Below are 20,211 nucleotides of genomic sequence, written 5' to 3' on the forward strand. Positions count from 1 at the left end.
TCACTGTGATATAGCAGCTGGACATGATCTTCTTCTATGTCCTCACAAAGCTTAGCAAAACATCTGGAGTTCACAGCATTGTTTTTAATAAAGTTTATGGTTTTCACACTTGCATCCATCACCTGGTGGAGATCTGGTTTCATCTTTTTTGCTGCAAGGCTTTCACGGTGGAGAAAACAGTGTGTCTATTTAGCTTTGGGTGCACGATCAAGTATCTGTCTAATGACACCACGATGCCTGCCAGTCATTGATGCTGCACCATCACTGCACACCCCGACACAGTTCTGCCAGTCCAGGCCATTATCAGCGAAGTAGTTATCCATGCAGCGGAAACATTCCTCAGCCGTAGTTCGTGTTGGTAGCTCTCCACAAAACAGTATGTCTTCGTGCACACTACTGTCCCAGCGATAGCGAACAAAAACTAGCAGCAGTGCAGCATTCGTAACATCCGTGGACTCGACTAATTGCAAAGAAAAAAAAGGGCTACTTTTTATTCTTTCTGTAAGTTGATGCTGTATGTCTGAGGCCATGTCCGCGATACGGTGACTCACAGTATTGTTTGAGAGTGGGATGGTCAGCAGCTTTTTTGCAGCGGCCTGTCTGATTAGCTCACGGCACATATCAACAGCGGCAGGCAGAACCAACTCCTCCGCTATGGTGAATGCTTTCTTTCTCTGTGCCACACATCTGGCTACGAGGTAGCTGGCTTTCAATGCACATTTAGAGTTGCTTGTCAGTGACATGACAGACCTTTTCTGCATTCAACACTCCACGTCCATAACCACTTTCAAATCACACCTAAAAAAAAATCATCTTTTCAGACAGGCTTACTCTCTTTAATTCTTTCTTTTTTTTTTCATTTTTGCTTTGACTGTAATGACCCCACCCTTTTTCTTGTTTTTTTATTAATAGTATTATCATATTTTATTGCTGGTTTCTCTGATTGCTTGTTTAATGGATTGAGTGTTTTATTGATGATTTTGTAAGGTGACCTTAAGTGTTTAGAAAGGCGCCTATGAATAAAATGCATTATTATTATTATTATTATTATTATTATTATTATTATTAGAGTAACGTGAGGAAAATTCCACAACAGTTAGCAGTCGGTCATCATAAGCCGGTCACAAAGTTTACCAGTAAACGCAACATTTTGTCCCGTCTGTGTTGTTTTTCATACAACAGCAGTGACCATAGTGCTAGTTTGTGTCTTTTAGCTCATAGCTTTAGCAGCAGACTGTTGGACGTCCCGCTGTTGGAATCCTGTCACACTACACCGTTTAGCTGTCAGCCTTTTAGCCGTGTTTAATCCAGATACTACTGTGGCTAATGGTAGACTAACGTTACCTGCTGTGTAACGTGTTATTAGTGTTTACTAGCGTGACATGCAGCGATGTTTATGTTGCTTCTAACGTGGGTTTCGGAGCATCAGAGCGCAACGCAGACATGTAAGTAGCAGTGTAATGAGCTACCGAAATCCACGTTGCTATTTCGTCAGGTAGATACCTCACGGCAAACGTGCATGTGTGGAAAGCAGTCGCACAACAGCTGAAATGGCATACTCCTTCACAGTATCCTTCAATAAAGGAGGAATGTAGCACAATATGGATGTAAAAGCAGTTATAATTCGCCTATGTGACAATAAAAAATGTATTGTGACTGATGTCACACCTGAACACATCACAACGTCGACGTCATCCACAAGCGACAGCAGCCAGCGGGAAACAGAGAGCCGGCAGCTGCCTTCACTCTCCTACCCATCGGCTCTAAAGACTAGTTTCTAGAACATTAATATAGTATTTTTAAAAACAAAACAAAAAACAAAGTGTTTAGCTTCACGCTAATCTACTAAGACTAGACCAACCTGCTAAACCAACGCTAGCCCCATGGCTGCCTCTACACCTAGTGAGTCACCACTCCCCCACAAAATTTCCTCATTTTTTAAGAACGCAGACAAAGAAATTGCTGACCTCAAGGAAGATGTTGGTCGACTTTCCGAGGACTTAAAGACCAAAGATGCTTTGTTTACTGCCTGCTTGGACGTGGCTCATAACCAGTCACTCCGGATCTCATCGCCTCGCCCCGCTTCAAAGCAGACTGACCAGCCGCCGCCACAGAAGAGGACCGCTACACCACGCCTACAGCTTCTGATGGACGCGGTAGCCAGACGATCTGGTGGTCTACACTGCCTGGACCGGCCAAACGACAACGTTCCTCAAAAACAACCTCCCCAACCGAATGGTAAAAAATCGTCCTCTTCTTTCTCTTGTCAAATTGTAACCGACACTGACCGTTTCGCTCCCGTCACCGGCCATCCACACCCCTTCACCCCTCGTCCGCTGATTTTTATTATGAAGTGGTCACAGGAGATTAGCGCTGACTGCTCTCATTCATCAAAAATGAGTCTACACAACAAGATAACCATCATAGTCTAATAATAATAATAATAATAATAATAATAATAATAATAATGAAGCAAAAACATTTTCAAAACTTCTCATTTTCACATAAAAGTTCTCTAACGTTGTTTTGCGCCATTGCTTTGGCAATGTAGGCTGTCAAACAAACTAAAATTGAAACCATGATATGGCTTTCCCTTAAGTAAAAAAAAAAAAGTAAAATTACTAGTAAAAGTAGTTAATTTAAAATGTACTGAGTATGTTACTTAGTTACTTTTTTAACCTCCAAAAATCACATTTATATTGATTTTATATCTTATTTATAGCCTACTTATTATAGGCCTGTTTGTTTGACAGATATTGTATTAAATTGGAGTCTTTTGCAATTTGATAAGGGAAAGCCATATCATGGTTTCAATTTTAGTTTGTTTGACAGATAGCCTACTTTGCCAAAGCAATGGCGCTAAACAACGTTAGAGACCTTTTATGTGAAAATGAGAAGTTTTGAAAATGTTTTTGCTTCATTATTATTATTATTATTATTATTATTATTATTAGACTATGATGTTATCTTGTTGTGTAGACTCATTTTTGATGAATGAGAGCAGTCAGCGCTAATCTCCTGTGACCACTTCATAATAAAAATCAACTTGTGTTTCGCCACAAGTCCCTGCTGAGCACACCACCTCCACACACTCCTCTCAGAAAACCCCCGTATGGTTCCAAACTGCTATATCCCCACAAGACATCCCATTCTTTCGCTTTTCTAATATAAAACTAACATATTCGTCTAAAAACATTTTTACGTCCGTATCATTCTAACTGTCCATGGTCTCATTGATGTCCAAATGATTTCCGGGTATCCAGCCGCTTACTACTTACGATCGCTTCCGGGTCACGAAAAAAATTAATGAGGAACAAGATTTATACACACATTTTAATTTCCGAGTTCCATCTACAAACACATCAAAGACAATCGGATAACGAGATAGGTTTTCGTTTTCCGTTTTTTAATATCAAAACAATATCAAAACGAACAATTTGCGAAATTTCCTGGAGCCAAAGTTTGCAGACATCCTGGCTAAAGTTGTTGATCTGACACCCACATTCCCGACCTCTATTAAACACATCGTGGTCCACTGTGGACACAACAACATGTCCTATCAGGAATCCGAACGCACAAAGAAAGAGTTTACAACTCTCATTGAGGCTTTAAAAAGCACTGGGTCCGTTTTTATCTCGGGCCCACTTCCACCTGTAGGTCGCGGATCACTCCTTTTTAGCAGGCTACTCTCCCGTAACACCTGGCTCCAGCTTACATGCAGCACTCACAAGCTAGGTTTTATTGACAATTTGATTGTTTTTGAAACATGGCTCCCTGTACAGCAGGGATGGGACCCTTCCCAATACATGCGGAAACCAGGTGCTCCGTGAGAATTTGCACCACGCCTTGCACACTCAGAACTATGATTTATTTTTTATTTATTTTAATTTTATTTTATTTAACCAGGAAGAAACTCATTGAGACTAAAAATCTCTTTTTCAAGAGTGTCCTGGCCAAGGCAGGCAGCAGTACAACCACACATACAGTACATGCAAATACAAAATACACAAAAACACTAAGAACACAAAACAACTGAAACAGCAAATCCCTCAAAGTCAACCACAATCATAACCAAATCAGGTAAAACATCTACAGCCAGATGTGACTGCCTCCAAGTCTAACAACATCCTCTTAAAAACGACCAATGAGACTAGTTCAGTAAGTTTCATGGATTTCTGTAACTTGTTCCATGTAGAGGGAGCAGCAAAGTTAAAGGCCTTTTTCCCCAGCTCAGTTCTAACCTTTGGAACAGACAGAATGAAAAGATCCTGGGAACGAAGATTGTAGGTCCCGGTACTGTTTACATTGATATAGGTCAGAAGGTAGGATGGAAGGAGACCTAAAATAGCTTTGTATATGAGAGTATGCCAGTGTTGAAGTCTCCGTGTTGGTGAAGGAGGCCATCCAACACGTTCATATAGTTCACAGTGGTGAGTGAGGGCTTTCATACCAGTGATGAACCTCGGAGCTCCATGGTATACAATGTCCAGTGCATGTAGACTTTTAAACGAAGCATGCATATATAAAACATCACCATAGTCAAGTACAGACATAAAAGTGGCAGCGACCAGCCTCTTTCTAGATTCGAACGAGAGGCAAGATTTAATTCTAAAATAAAACCCTAGTTTGAGTTTTAATCTTTTAGCTAGCTGCTCAATGTGAAGGGTATAGGAAGGTGAAAGAAATAGAGTCATCAATTAAAATACCAAGATATCTGTACTTAGATACACATCCAATTTTTGTACCATGAGAAGTGAGAATTGAAGGCAGATTTGATTTAAATTTTGAATTTGAAAAAAAGCATGACTTTAGTTTTTTCTGCATTTAAAACAAGTTTTAAATCATGGAGATTATGTTGAAGCGTGTTGAAAGCAAGTTGTAGGTGAGTGAGGGCCTGGTCTGCGGTGGGTGCTGAGTAATACATTACAGTGTCATCAGCATAAAAATGAAATTTTACATTAGACACATTATGATCAATATTATTGATGTAGATGATGAATAACAGTGGCCCCAAGACTGACCCCTTAGGCACACCTTTTGTTATTTTTAGGTAGCGGGAAGTGCTACCCACCGCCTGCACACACTGAGTTCTGTCTGTAAGGTAGTTAACAAACCTGCCAACAGTTTGCTCACAAAGCCCAGCCCTATACAGTCTCTGTTTAAGTACTGTATGATCCACTGTATCAAATGCTTTCGAAAGGTCAATAAAAAGGGCTGCACAATGCTGCTTATTGTCCGTAGCTTCGATAAAATTGTTTAAAACCTTAAGGGCTGCTGATGTTGTACTATGCCCTTTTCTAAAACCAGATTGGAAGTCAGATAAAACATTCTGACTGTTAAAAAAATTCTTTAACTGATCACTGACAAGGGATTCTAGGACCTTGACCAGGACACACAGTTTAGAGATTGGTCTGTAGTTGTTTAAGATCGAAGGGTCACCACCTTTTAGCATGGGAACCACAAAGGCTGATTTCCAAATGGGAGGGATGTCATTTGTGTTCAAGCACAGATTAAAAATATTGGTTAAGGGCACGGCAATAAAATTCCCTGCTAGCTTTAAAAAGTAGGGATCCAGTTTATCAGGGCCTGCGGATTTAGTTGAGTCCAAGTGCTTGAGGGCTTTATTTACTTCTGAAGCAGTGATAGGACTCAAACTAAAAGACTGGCTAGAAGGATCTAGACCAACAGTCTCAACTGTAGAGGAATAGTCATGCTGGGGACTGACTGAATCAAATAAAAATCCTGAGGCGATGAAATGTTCGTTGAAACAGTCAAGTATTTTGGCTTTGTCAGTGACTTTTTCAGAGTCCATCACAATACTTGAGGGAAACTCTAGGCCATTAGTATTTTCTGTTAATGATTTGATAGTTTTCCAAAATTTTGACGGGTTATTGAGGTTATGAGTTGTTTGAGAAATAAAATGATCAGCTTTGGCTTTTCTAATTTTAAGAGTACACGCATTGCGCAGCTGTCTGAAGACCAGCCAGTCAGTCCTGAGTTGATTTTCTGGCTTTTGCCCATGCCACATTGCGCTCATGGAGGGTAATTGCTAAGTCTGGTGAAAACCAAACATTGTTTCGGCCTTTGACTCTGTATTTCTTTAATGGAGCATACTTATTAATTATATTGGTAAACCCATCATAAAAAAAGTCTCCAGGCGCTTTCGACATCTGTACTGGTGTTAATATTTTCCCAATCGTAATTTGATAAGTCATTAAAGAATTCTTGTTCTGAAAAGTGCTTCATGTTACGCTTGACTATAATACGTGGTTTGGTTTTAGGAATTTTAGTATTTCTGAGTGTTGCTACAACACAATGATCACTGATGTCGTTTGCAAATACGGAAGCAGTTGAATACTTGTGAGGAACATTAGTTAGAATCACGTCTATTAGGGATGATTTTTCTGGGTTTTTAAAGTTTGGCCGTGTGGGACTGTCAACGATCTGAAAGAGATTTAATGAGTCACAGTAAGCTCTGAAATCATCAGATGCTGGTTGCAACCAGTTCCAGTTAAGATCTCCGAAGGCTACTAATTCCTTAGAGTTAAAATCTGAAAGGAGATGCATTAAGGAGGGCAGAGCACTGCTGACAGCTGCAGGTGTCCTATAACAACCAACAACCGTTATAGTAAGTGATTTAGAGACTTCGAGGTCCAAAGCTAAGAATTCAAACTGTTTGACTATTGATTTTGACAGCAGTACATTAACTTGGTATTGATTTTTGATGTAGATTGCTACACCCCCACCTCTATTAGGGCGGTCACTCCTAAAAACATTGTAACCACTAATATTAATTACTTTATCAGAAACCGATTTACTGAACCAGGTTTCAGACAAGACAAATACATCAGCGTCTGTAGAGTGCGCCCAGATGCGCAACATGTCCATCTTAGGAACAAGACTGCATACGTTCAAATGAAAGAACCCAAGACCAGATCTTTCTTTAAAATCTGCTGGGGTATTAAAACTTATAGGGGTATCTGGGCCTGGGTTGGGCTGTACATTCCCTGACATCAACAGTAATAAAACAATTAAACATTTGTGCTTAAGAGATTTCTTGTACGATTCGTTGCTTCTCGGTCCCAAAATTGGAGTCTTGTAGCACCCCAGAGATAGTGGTAAAGTTGTCCCATAACAACATGGTACTGGACAAGCAGACCAAGTCAACAGAGTCAGAGGGGAAGAATAGGGGCAGAGGGAATGGTGCAACATTAAATGAACAGCCAGATGCGCACGTGCCCTTGTATGAATCACACGGTCTTGGGAACACTGGACCGGAGTAGCCATTCCAGTGGTAGTTGCCCCCAGTAGGACAAAAGAACAAAGAAAAATAAAAACAGAGAGGCCAGGAGCAACCACTTCTTTCTCTCCATGTCCGTCGCACCATCCAGACGACCTTAAGGCAGAATATTACGTGGGACCCGGGCAGCCAAGAAACAGGTCTAAGTGTGGTGACGGAGTCCAGGTCAGCGACTGAATCCATTACGGGTTTTCCGTTTCTCCGCGGCGACCAGTGATGTAGCGTGCAGTCACTCGTAAACAGGAAACCCGGCAGAGTTGAAGCAATGCTGCGGATAAAAGAGTTAAAATCAAGACCAGCCGCCTCTAAAACAACGGGCTATATCTTAAAACCAGCAGTAAGAGAGAGGAAAAAAGCACTTTCCTTCATCATGAAGAGATCAGGCACATCAAAAACAGCGACACGTCTGCTATCGAGCTCCAGCAGGTGAACAGGCTCCGACCCGTCAGCGCGAAACAGATCCTCCAGAAACGGCGAAGAAACAAACCACAGGTCCAGGTAAATTTCCGTGCCAGCTTGATGGTCGTAATCACGTATTCAGATGGGGATTACACGAATACCGTGCGTTTTCAGCCTGCACTGCAATAGGACTACAGAGCCGGTTCACTGAGGATGTCAGTTCCGACTTAAACTATACGGATTTTCGTCATAAAATAGTCGAGAATGACAAATACCGACTCTTTGTTAAAGCAGTAGTATTATTCGAAAGCTCACCAAGTGAACAGTTGGCAGTTTTCCCATGAACAAACAAATATCAGACAAATATCACCCATTCATTCACGCACAGACAGAGAGACGTGCTGCCATCTTGGACACCACTTAACCCCTGATTAAGTGGTGATTGACTGTGCTCCTCTGTGCTTGCTCCTTTGGAACAACCACTTGTTCATAATCCCATAACCACTGTGTCTGTTCCCCGACTGAGATTGATTAACATAAACAAAAGAGGTGCTATACTCAACAACCTAATTGGAATTAAAAGAACCACTGCACTGACAGAACAGAATAGGAAAATCAAATGTGGACTATTAAAGATTAGATCTCTGTCTTCTAAAGCAATATTGGTAAATGAATTGATATCAGATAACCAAATGGATTTATTTTTTCTCATCAAAACACGGCTGAGCCACGATGAATATGTTAGTCTAAATGAAGCCACTCCTCCCAGTCATAATAATACTCAAATTCCACGAGGCTCAGGCCAAGGAGGGGGAGTTGCAGCCATATTATTTGACTCAAGCCTGTTAATTAATCCTAAACCTAAACTAAATTATAACTCGTTTGAAAGCCTTGTTCTTAATCTTCAACACCCAACGTGGAAAACGGTACAGCCAATTATATTTGTTGTTCACCGCCCACCAGGTCCGTATTCTGAATTTTTATCTGAATTGAAATGAGTTCTTATCAAGTATAGTCCTTCAATCAGACAAAGTACTTGTAATTGTAGGTGATTTTAATATCCATGTGGACGTTGACAGCAATAGCCTTACTACTGCTTTCAATTCACTACTAGATTCAATTGGTTTCAGTCAGAGTGTGCATGAGGCCACGCACCGTTTTAACCACACCCTTGACCTTGTGCTAGAATATGGAATCAAAATTTAAGATTTAATAGTATTTCCGCAGAATCCTTTATTATCATCAGATCATTTAATGACTTTCGAATTCCTATTACCAGACCATGAGAAATTAAATAAAAGTTTCTACACTAGATGCCTATCTGACAGTGCTATAACTAAATTTAAGGAAGATATTCCAACAGCTTTCCCACTTAACTCAATGTCGTGCCTTAATATAACAGAGGACCTTTAGGTTAACTTTAGTCCCTCCCAAATTGATAACTTCGTAGACGCTGCTACGGCCTGCCTACGGACAACTTTAGACTCGGTCGCTCCTCTCAAAAAAAAGATGATGAAGCAAAGGAAACTAGCACCTTGGTATAACTCCCAAACTCGCAAATTAAAACAAATCTCACGAAAACTTGAAAGTAAGTGGCGTTCCACTAAACTGGAAGAATCTCATGTGGATTGGCAAGATAGTCTGAAAACCTATAGGATGGCCCTAAGAATTTCCAGATCAGACTATTACTCATCACTAATAGAAGAAAATAAGAACAACCCAAGGTTTCTTTTTCAGCACTGTAGCCAGGCTGACCGATAGCCACAGCTCTGAGCCATCTATTCCTGTAGCTCTGAGTAGTGATGACTTCATGACCTCCTTTAATGATAAAATTATAACAATAAGAGATAAAATTCATCACCTTTCGCCCTCAACTTCTAACAGCTCACCATTGGGCGCAGGAGGACTGGAGAGAACGATAAGACCTGATACATACTTAAGCTGCTTTTATCCTATGGACCTTCAACAATTAATGTTAAAGGTCTCTAACCCTAACTTAAAGAAGCACTACCTGTGGCCAACACCACAATATTAAACACAATCAATTTGTCTTTATTAACAGGTCATGTATCGCAGTAATTTAAAATAGCGGTGATAAAACCTATTCTGAAAAAAACCTACCCGAGATCCCGAAGTCTTAGCCAACTATAGACTTATATCTAACCTTCCCTTTCTCTCCAAAATCCTTGAGAAGGTAGTTGCTAACCAACTATGTGACTTTCTACATAGGAACAATCTATTTGAAGACTTTTGGTCAGGATTTAGAATGCATCATAGCACAGAGACGGCACTGGTGAAAATTACTAATGACCTAACTGCTGCTGACAAAGGACTTGTCTCCATTCTTGTTCTACTAGATCTTAGTGCTGCATTTGACACTATTGACCATACCATCCTGTTACAGAGACTGGAACACTTAGTTGGCATTAAAGGAATCGCACTAAGCTGGTTTAAGTCCTATTTCTCTGAGCGATCCCAATTTGTTAACATTAACGATAAACCCTCCAAGTACGCTAAAGTTAGCCATGGCGTTCCTCAAGGCTCTGCTTCTATTTTCCTTATATATGCTTCCTCTAGGTAATATTAGGAAACACTCAATTAACTTTCACTGTTACGGAGATGACACCCAATTATATCTGTCAATTAAGCCAGACGAAAGTTGTCAGTTAACTAAACTTCAAGCGTGTATTAAAGATATAAAATCCTGGATGACCCACAATTTCCTGATGTTAAACTCAAACAAAACTGAAGTTATTGTGATGGGACCAAAGCACCTCCGAACTTCATTATCTAAAGATATAGCTACTCTGGATGGTATTGCCCTGGCCTCCAGCACTACTGTCAGAAATTTATGAGTTATTTTTGATCAGGATATATCCTTCAATGCCCACTTGAAACAAACCTCAAGAACAGCCTTTTTCCATCTTTGTAACATTGCCAAAATTTGGAATATCCTGTCTCAAAACGATGCTGAAAAACTAGTCCATGCATTCGTTACTTCTAGACTAGACTACTGCAATTCCTTATTATCAGGTTGCTCAAAAAAGTCCCTTAAGACTCTCCAGCAGATCCAGAATGCTGCAGCGCGTGTTCTCGAGAACTAAGAGAAGAGATATATTATTATTATTATTATTATTATTATTATTATTATTATTATTATTATCATATTTCTCCTGTATTGGCTTCTCTGCACTGGCTCCCTGTGAAATCTAGGATTGAATTTAAAATCCTCCTCCTGACTTACAAAGCTCTAAATGGTCAAGCACCATCATTCCTAGTAGAGCACTACGCTCCCAGAATGCAGAGCTACTTGTGTTTCCTAGAGACTCTAAAAGTACACTGGGGGCCAGAGCCTTCAGCTATCAGGCTCCGCTCCTGTGGAACCAGCTCCCAGTCTGGGTTCGAGGGGCAGACACCGTCACCACATTTAAGAGTAAACTGAAAACCCTCCTCTCTGATAAAGCTTATAGTTAAGGAGTGAGGAGTTGCAGCGTCCGCCTAACCGGCCCACCTGCTCCTCTTCGTAATCATCAGTTTTATTTATCATATAATCAATAATATAGCGAGAGTAGAGGGAGGCAGGCCAGTACAGCCCGATCCGGTTGGGGAGAGTTCTAGCCCGACCAGGCACCTCTCTTTAACCTGCCTCTCTTAGTTATGCTATTATAATTCTAGACTGCCGGGGAAGTTCCTTCCTTCCTATGACACACTGAGCTGCTCTCTCATCTCTGTTTTCACTTGTTTCCTTTTGTGTGCATCCTGCTTGTTACTAACCTAGCTCTGGGGAGTTTACTCCCCGGAGTCCTTATGTTTCTTCTTGCTGTGATGTTCATACGCACAGAGTAGTCAAGATCCGGTATAGGAGACTGCACTACTCAGTATGACACGATGTGCCCTGCTATGACATGAACTTCCACGATGACCTTCGAAGTCACTGATCCATTATCTTTAATGTGACCATTATCACCACTGTTCATCAACCCCCCAACCGGCCCCGTCAGACACCGCCTACCAAGAGTCTGGGTCTGCCGAGGTTTCTTCCTAAAAGGGAGTTTTTCCTTGCCACGGTCGCAATAGCCACTGCTAATGCTTGCTCTTGAGGGAATTCCGGGAATTGTTGGGGCTTTGGAATTTATAGTGTGGTCTAGACCTACTCTATCTGTAAAGTGTCTCGAGAGAACTCTTTGATACTATAAATAAAATTGAATTAAAATTTGTTCTGGTTAAAATCAACAAATAGTGATAATTAATCGTGATCTCAATATTGATCAAAATAATCGTGATTATCATTTTGGCCATAATCGTGCAGCCCTACTCAGAGTTTAGTTTAAATAAAGTTATGTTTCAGACTAACCTGGTCAAAGGTGCGCGCTGCTCTCTTCATGATTTCTGGGTAAATGTTTCTGTAATCCTTCAACACGTGTTTCACCAGGTCTGAAAACACAAACACAACATTTCATATATTTGTCTTAAAGTTACAGGACGTAGTTTCTTAAAGCTACAGGATGTAGTTTCTTAAAGCTACAGGACGTAGTTTCTTAAAGCTACAGGATGTAGTTTCTTAAAGCTACAGGACGTAGTTTCTTAAAGCTACAGGACGTAGTTTCTTAAAGCTACAGGACGTAGTTTTTGTCTCCCAATGAGGAGACAGAAACAACACTGTCGGGTCAGTCACATGACCCAACCTCCCCCAAATAACCTGTCAGGTAACACACAGAGAGACATGTAACAACACACAGAGAGACATGTAACAACACACAGAGAGACATGTAACAACACACAGAGAGACATGTAACAACACACAGAGAGACATGTAACAACACACAGAGAGACATGTAACAACACACAGAGAGAGGTAACACACACAGAGAGACCGGTATAACACACACAGAGAGACATGTAATAACACACAGTGAGAACGTATAACACACAGTGAGACAGGTGTTTGTACCTGCTCTGCGAACAGGAATCTTCTTCTGGTCCCGAACCAGGAAGAACTGCACCACCTCCGCCGTCTGCAGAGCAACAACAATGTGTGAATAAGTCCTTAAAGCAAGACAAGATTTAGAGGGTCTCTGGGTTAGAGGTTAGAGGGTCTCTGGGTTAGGGGTTAGAGGGTCTCTGGGTTAGGGGTTAGAGGGTCTCTGGGTTAGAGGGTAGAGGGTCTCTGGGTTAGAGGGTAGAGGGTCTCTGGGTTAGAGGGTCTCTAGTTAGAGTGTCTCTGGGTTAGAGGGTCTCTGGGTTAGTTCTTAGAGGGTCTCTGGGTTACAGTCACTGGGTTAGAGGTTAAAGGGTCTCTGGGTTAGAGGTTAGAGGGTCTCTGGGTTACAGAGTCACTGCGTTAGAAGGTAGAGGGTCTCTGGGTTAGAGGGTCTCTGGGTTAGAGGTTAGAGCATAGATATAGAACAATAGATAGGATATATATGTAATTCTGACTTGCCATTCTAGGATGGAAGCACTTGGCGGCCATCTTACCAGGGTTAAGTTTTAGAATTGCTTCCATTGGAATCAATGGGGAAAGAGGCTCATGGTGTCTTTATTATCCTTATATTTTTCTACCAATACATCAATAATGGTTTTAATTCAAAGTAATGACTGTAGACAACTGTGCCTTTCTAGAAAGAAACAAAAAAATAGATATTTGGGTGGAATTTTGATTGATATAGCTCCAAGAGAACAAGTAATTCGTTCAGTTATAAAGATAATCTCATAATTTTGCATTTATATTGCAGGTAATTTTATTTTTTCAATCTTGCCTGAACTTAATATGTAAAAACTTTGGTCTTGGTATTCTGAATGGCTAATATACATTAAATATTTTTTAATGTAAAAATCCTAAATAGATTCAGTATTATCTTCTATAGAGCGGTACCTACGATAAGACACATGAGAGAAACCTCCAACTGTAATTTATTAATACATTTATTTATGTCTGTAGATTTTATCTCAACTATAAGACCACATTTCCCATCAACACCGCTACTTCCTGTGTAGCATTTGTTTTCTTACGGTCACCGGCCGGCATGGAGTTTGTTTTGACGATGAGCGGAGTAGTTGAAGAGCCTCGCTAGCTTCAATGAGTTTTTGTTGATAAAGACTATAATGACTTCACCAGAACTGCTGATGGACTTGTTGCAATTTTCATTGCGCTAACGTTATGGAAATTACATTTACGATAGTAATGCGGAGACTTGCTGCTGAAGTAGGAAGTCTTTCTGGACGTTACTTTACCTCATCAAGACATATGGATTATTAAGTTTTAATTTGCTTTACTGAAAGTAAAATCGTGTAAAGGCGTGAGGTAAGCGGACAACAATAGATGTTAATATATGATGACTGACAGCAGGATTCAACATGGCTAATGTTTGGGGAGCTAACGTTAGCCGGTGAAAATGTAACCTTAAGTGCGGCTGGTCTGTTAGGCTCTGTGTTTGCTGGATGTGGCTAATGTTGATTTGTGTAACGTAACTTTACTCTGTGTGTAACGTTACATTTTAACGTACCGTTAACTTGCTGGATTTGTCTTGAGATATAAAATTAGATTTAGGAGTAAAGAAGAATACATTTCGTTAACTTTAATTTAACTGAAAACTTAACACAGATAGAGTGAAATCAGCCGCAGCAGTCAATGTATGTCAATATTAACAACGTGTTAAAAAAAACAGTTATATAACATTAACGTTACTAAATGTGTTATTTGAGGTAAAAAAAAAAATCTAACTAAAACAATGTTTGCCGTTCATAAATGTTGTTAAGAGCTAGCTAGCAATCACCAATAACTGACATCTCAGCCGGTCTGTTAACAGTTGCTAGGTAACGTAACTAGCTAGCTAGTTCACCAACTTTTTCTGCATTTATAGTTAAAGAAAGAAGAAAAAAATTACTCTATCTACGCCTACTGACATGTGGGAAGTGATGGCAGCCTCCTGGGTCTCTTTGGTCCTTCTGGTAAAGCAGTTAGGTGCTGCACAGCTGACAACCATACTGGCTGCCATAGGTGACAATTGTAAACAGTACCCTAGTAAGATGGCGGACAGTTAGGCCATAAGTTATGACGTCATGTCATATATATTGTTCTATATCTATGGGTTCGAGGGTCTCTGGGTTAGAGGTTCTCTGGTAGGGGTGGGAAAAATTAATATCTCAATATTTCTTTTCAATATCTCGATATCGATATTCAGACGATATTTTTGAAATCCTTCAAAGAAATGTGTGCAAACTGGCAAAGAAGGTCCAGTTGGTCTTTTGACTTGCTGCATTTGACCTATCATTGTATAGAATTACTAGTACATAAAGATATGAGACATTATTGATTTAAACATGAACCAAGTTACTGTACTAAATATTTATTGTAATACAAGAACAGTGCTTTTTCAGTACAATATATGTACGTAATAAATTAACTTTGTGCTTTGCAAACAGTACTCGATTAGTAATAGACTAACAATGTGACTACCTCTTTAAAGAAAAAGTTGTTTTGCAAAATGTAAATATTAGAACACAACACAATATAACATTTTTGCACATTATATTAATATAAAAGATGAGAATAAAAAAAAGACAAAAGGAACAAAATCAATAACAGACACTGCTCTGCAGGTAAAATGTGCAATAAAGCAAACAGTTTTGACATTACAAAACACTTCTTTGGTAAACACCAGTGTAAACTGTAAGTGTAAACATGCAGTAGAGGTGGTCAGTAACAAAGTAAATTTACTTAAGTAGATCTAAACTTTACTTAAGATTTTTTTTGTTGAGAACTGATTACTTTTATGCCTCTATTTTGAAAGATTAATATAATACTTTCTACTCTCCTACATTTTTCCAAAGGTTCCAAAGTAAAAAGCATTAAAGTATTTTCTACAGCAAGTAGAACTAGTTGTACTTTTACTCAAGTATTAAATTATGTACTTTGATCAACACTGGTAATACGTTTAGTATACTGCACTGTCTGTAACATAATATGAACATAAAGACCAAAATGTAGATGTCTATAATATAAATAAGCTCTCTGACATGTAACTACATTCCCACCTGTGCTGAATGCCCTCTCTGAAGGGCTCCTTGAAGCAGGGATGCAGATACTTCCTGGCTAATTTCCCAATTCTAAGGAAATTTACCTCTTGAGTTTTCCACCAGATTAATGGATCTGTGTCACGGTCTATCTCAGGTATCATGAGGTAGCTGTGCATTTCCTTTTCAACTGCACTTTGGAGAGACTCCTCTACCCTGTTGGCTTGCTGTGTTTTTTTAAAATAACTTCCAAAAGATTTCTTTGCCTTTTTTGCAGGCAGTGTCTCACTGGTGCCTTCATCCTCAGGTACTGCTGTAGTGGAATGAGATTAGAGGTCGACAGATAGTGGATTTTACCGATACAGATAGCTAAATTGGGCCGTATTTGCCGATAACCGATTAATCGACCGATAGTATTTAGAATTGATACTGGATAAAACAGTTGACAAAATACATACATTTTTTCAAATAAGTCCAGACGCTTTTGCCAATAATCAAAATAATAATGTCATATTTATTGATATTACACCCACAGCAATGCTACACAAGCATGTGTGTTGTCTAAAACAGTTCTCCTACATATTTGGAGTCATCCAGTGCAAAAATAAACATGAGCATTATAATTCATATAAAAAGGACAAACTATTTACATTTCTTCAAAAAAGGCCCAAATGTATGCCAAATCTCAAAACAGTGACGCCATTCTTCTCTGTAGAACGGTTTAGACCTAGCCTGACGTGGTCCTACTCAGATTCTAGTCAGAATGTGAGTCTGAAACCGATCCATTGGGCTGTGATTATGGGGCGTGTTCCAACAGAACCAGGAAAAAAAATGCATCTGCATTCACTGGATAGACCTCCAACCAATCAGAGCAACGGAACTCAACACTGTGTATCGTCTCCATAGCAACCACTCCTTGCACAATGCATTCGTTCTAACTTCCGACTTTTATGAAGCTGGATATATCATTTGTTGCGTTTAAATATAAATGTGGATAACGTTAGTGATAGTGACATGCTCGCTACAGTCACATTTCTAGAGATGAATCGGCGAAAACACGTTTTATTTCAATGAGTCACAGCTTTGTTCTAGCGGCGCTGGGCGCTCCCTCTCTTCACTCTCTCTCTCTCTCTCTCCAGTCTCTCTCTATCTCTCTCCACCATATAACTCTCTCTCTCTCTCTCTCTCTCTACCATATAGCTAACGCTACCGTGCTTTTGGGCAGTTGTTGATGCTCCTCCGCTGAGGATTTTAAAATGAATGCGCTGTCGATTCTACACATCTCAATTCTCCAGCGGCAGCCACTAGACGGATCGTGGACAATTTGGGTCGGACTTCGGCGTTCATTTTTGTCAGTGTTTAACCGCTTGAGGTTAGTTAGACTACTACTAATGTTTAGCGTCATCTCAGCTTTGAAAGCAAACAAATACTGTTGTGCTGTTCTTTCTCTACTAATGCAGCATCTATTCAACAAATGAATAACTTTATAATGATATGACAAAATGTACTGTATACATACCTTTTTGCTGTCGATGCTTTAAACGCACATCTGATGTCGCACAGCATGTGCTCTCCGTGCAGCGCGCAGTAACACGTGTCTATCTATTGTAACGCATGATGCCAGCAGAGCCTTCTCAGCTCGGTGTACTGTGGAATGAATGACAGCGTTCGCTTCTCAGCCGCTCCAGCAACGGACGCAACCAGGAAAAACTATCGCCATGGATTTTTGCCGATAACGATAGTTCCACCAATCAACTATCGGTGCCGATGAATCATTTGGTCAAGTCTGTATCATCTGACTGAACTGCCAGGACATCGTTGTTGAACGAGGACAGTACAGGTGTAACATAAGAAACTGTGACCGGTTGCTCACCGGACAGAGCATATGTATAAAACTATATACAGTATATAAAACTTCAACATCTTGCCATGTAGGAATCAGGTGCCTGTGCTTTTTGTCTTGAGACAGTTCTTGTTGTATGGCCTTGTGCTGCTCCAAAATCCTTTCGATCATCCGCTGCCTTGAGTTCTTGTACTTTTGCCAGAGTTTTTTTTTTTCCCCAGCTGTTGGAAAAAGCTGCCACAACTTCTTTGCAGACTCCTAAGGCTCGGTCAATGCGGGGATCTCGCATGCTCCGCTCTGCAGGAGAAAAAATAAAAACACTTAACTTTTTTAAAATAATAAATTATTCAATAAAGTCTTTATTGTTCTTTTATGTTTTTAACCTGTTAAGCTTCAAGCCCACTTTTGAAAAATCCCCAGAAATGGCATACCCAAACTAAAACAGATAGTTCATGAACCCTTTGCACTATAAGCACTACATTATAAATATAATCTATAAATATATAATTATATAAATATAATATAAATTATACATCTCAACAACAATAATTTAACTTAAATATCAATAATTGGTTATAGTTCATTTCAAATTGAAATACTTACCAATGGCAATGTGAAGTCTGTGGCCAAAACATGGAAGTGGCTGCCATTTGTTGATCCTCCGAGCACTGACCACATTAGCCCCGCTGTCAGTGGTCAAGCCAACCATACGCTCATTGTCCAAAGTCCATGAGGACAGGGGATCTGTTAGACCTTGAGCAATAAGTTCACCGGTGTGGTCCTCTGGGAAGTAAAATGTCTGAAGGCAATAGCTCTGTAGTTGCCATTCTTCATCGACAAAATGTATTGTCAGAGATAGGTACGGCTCCGAGGTTCTGCTGGACCACAGATCGGAGGTTGTGGCATAATAGGTGACGTTCTGCAATTTATGGGACAGCGTTTGTCGACAAGACTCGTACAGTTTGGGTAGAGCGGTTTCACTGAAATATCTCCTTGAAGGCAGCTTATATCGGGATCTAAAGTCTGTAACATTTTGTTGAAACCCATCCTTCTTGACTGATTGAATTGGCAACATAGACCTTGCAATAAAAGTTGTTACAGAGTTTGTAATCGTTTTCCACTTTTTCATATGGTGTTTTCTTTGTGAATGTTTCTGCCAAGGTCTGTTGTGTCGGTTTGTTTTTTTGTACTGTGTTTGTAGCAGCAGTGCTGTTTTGTTCAGCACAAAGCCTTTCATACTCTTCAAACTGTGTTTTGTGCGTGGTACGGAGATGATGAAGAGGTTGGTTGTAGCGCTCTGCTTTACAGCGATCTGCTTGCGACAAATTCTACAGATGGCCGACGTTTGTTGCTCGTCTTTTTTTGTCAAAACCAAACCATCTCCAGGCTAAAGAAGTTGACCCACGTCTCGCTGTTAACTCTTCTGGCACTGGTTCTGAGGATGACTGTGTATTTTCGCTTTCTTCGCCCATTTTTGTGTTGTTGCGCTCAAAGCTAAATAACAAGTGATTGATAACATAACATACGCACGGCACGCTGTAATGACGTAAGACGTCAGGGGCACTGAGGCATTATGGGCAGTTCCCCGTATTAATAAAAATGTTTTAGTTTGTACTAAAAAAAAAAAGTTTAGAAGTTAAAAGAAGCCCTGTTTGGGGGCTATTCCAGTGGGTTAGGGTTAAGCCCTGAGGACGCCACAGACATTTAAGAAAAACTTTAACTTCAGACTTCAGTTTTCCGCAAACAACGCATATTTTGCCTTTTCTAGCAGCTATTATATTAATCGTACATCGGCTTTACTCTTTATGTTTTTGGATGGTTGGTTCAACCTAAGAAACGTCATAACACACAGGTAAGAACTCCGTAGTTGGATTGCAAATTAGTAGCAGCTTACTCTCGTGCAATTGAGGAACGATCATGATTTTGTACAAAAAAATACAGTCAAACAAACCCCTACAGTATTAAAATCGCTACATATAATTGTTTAGAAAGTTATAGTGTGCGTTATTTGTTTTCTCTTTAACTTCCTTCAGCTCTTTTCTTGTTTGGGGGGTCGGATTGTACAAATTATGTAATATTCGATATCCCAATTTTGCATATTGTCCAGACAACAATTTGGATATTATCGTCTAAACGATATATCGCCCACCTTGATTCTCTGGGTTAGAGGGTATCTTACCTTCTGGTCTACCTGTGCAGGTGTGAACCTCTCCAGCCCTCTCTGAACCTGAGAAGAACTTGGCTGAGTGAACGTCGAGTCATCGTCTTCTTCCTGAGACGCCAACGGCACCGACTGTCTCTGCATGGTAACAACACGACAATAACATCAAGCTAAATTATGGTTGCATCCTGTCGCCATGGTCCTGCTACGCCCTACTACGCCCTGCTGCATCCTGCTATGTCCTGCTTCACCCTACTACGCCCTGCTGCGTCCTGCTGTGTCCTGCTACTGCCCTGTTACGCCGCCTGCCACGCCTGCCTACACCCTACTACGCCCAACAACGCCCTGCTGCGCCCTGCCACGCCCTGCCGCCTCCTGCAACGCCCTATGTCCATTGCGCCCTGCCACGTCCTGCTACATCCTACCACGCCTGCCACGCCTGCTGCGCCCTGCTGCGCCTGCTGCGCCCTGTGCGCCCTGCTGCGCCCCTGCAAC

At 40.5% G+C, this 20,211-nt stretch overlaps 1 protein-coding gene across 2 annotated transcripts in view; it reads right to left on the reverse strand.

The window, feature by feature from the left end:
- The window catches only part of ndnl2 (necdin-like 2), a 35,036-nt gene that overhangs the window by 8,025 nt on the left and 6,800 nt on the right, over positions 1–20,211 (reverse strand). For both annotated transcript variants that reach the window (XM_028583615.1, XM_028583614.1), the window contains exons 3-5: positions 19,735–19,854; positions 12,651–12,714; positions 12,054–12,133 (exon numbers count right to left, since the gene is read on the reverse strand). In XM_028583615.1, the coding sequence (XP_028439416.1) occupies positions 12,054–12,133; positions 12,651–12,714; positions 19,735–19,854 (264 nt within the window). The remainder of the gene's footprint in view (positions 1–12,053; positions 12,134–12,650; positions 12,715–19,734; positions 19,855–20,211) is intronic.

The sequence above is a fragment of the Perca flavescens genome, chromosome 7 (assembly GCF_004354835.1).
Source record: "Perca flavescens isolate YP-PL-M2 chromosome 7, PFLA_1.0, whole genome shotgun sequence".
NCBI lineage: Eukaryota > Metazoa > Chordata > Actinopteri > Perciformes > Percidae > Perca > Perca flavescens.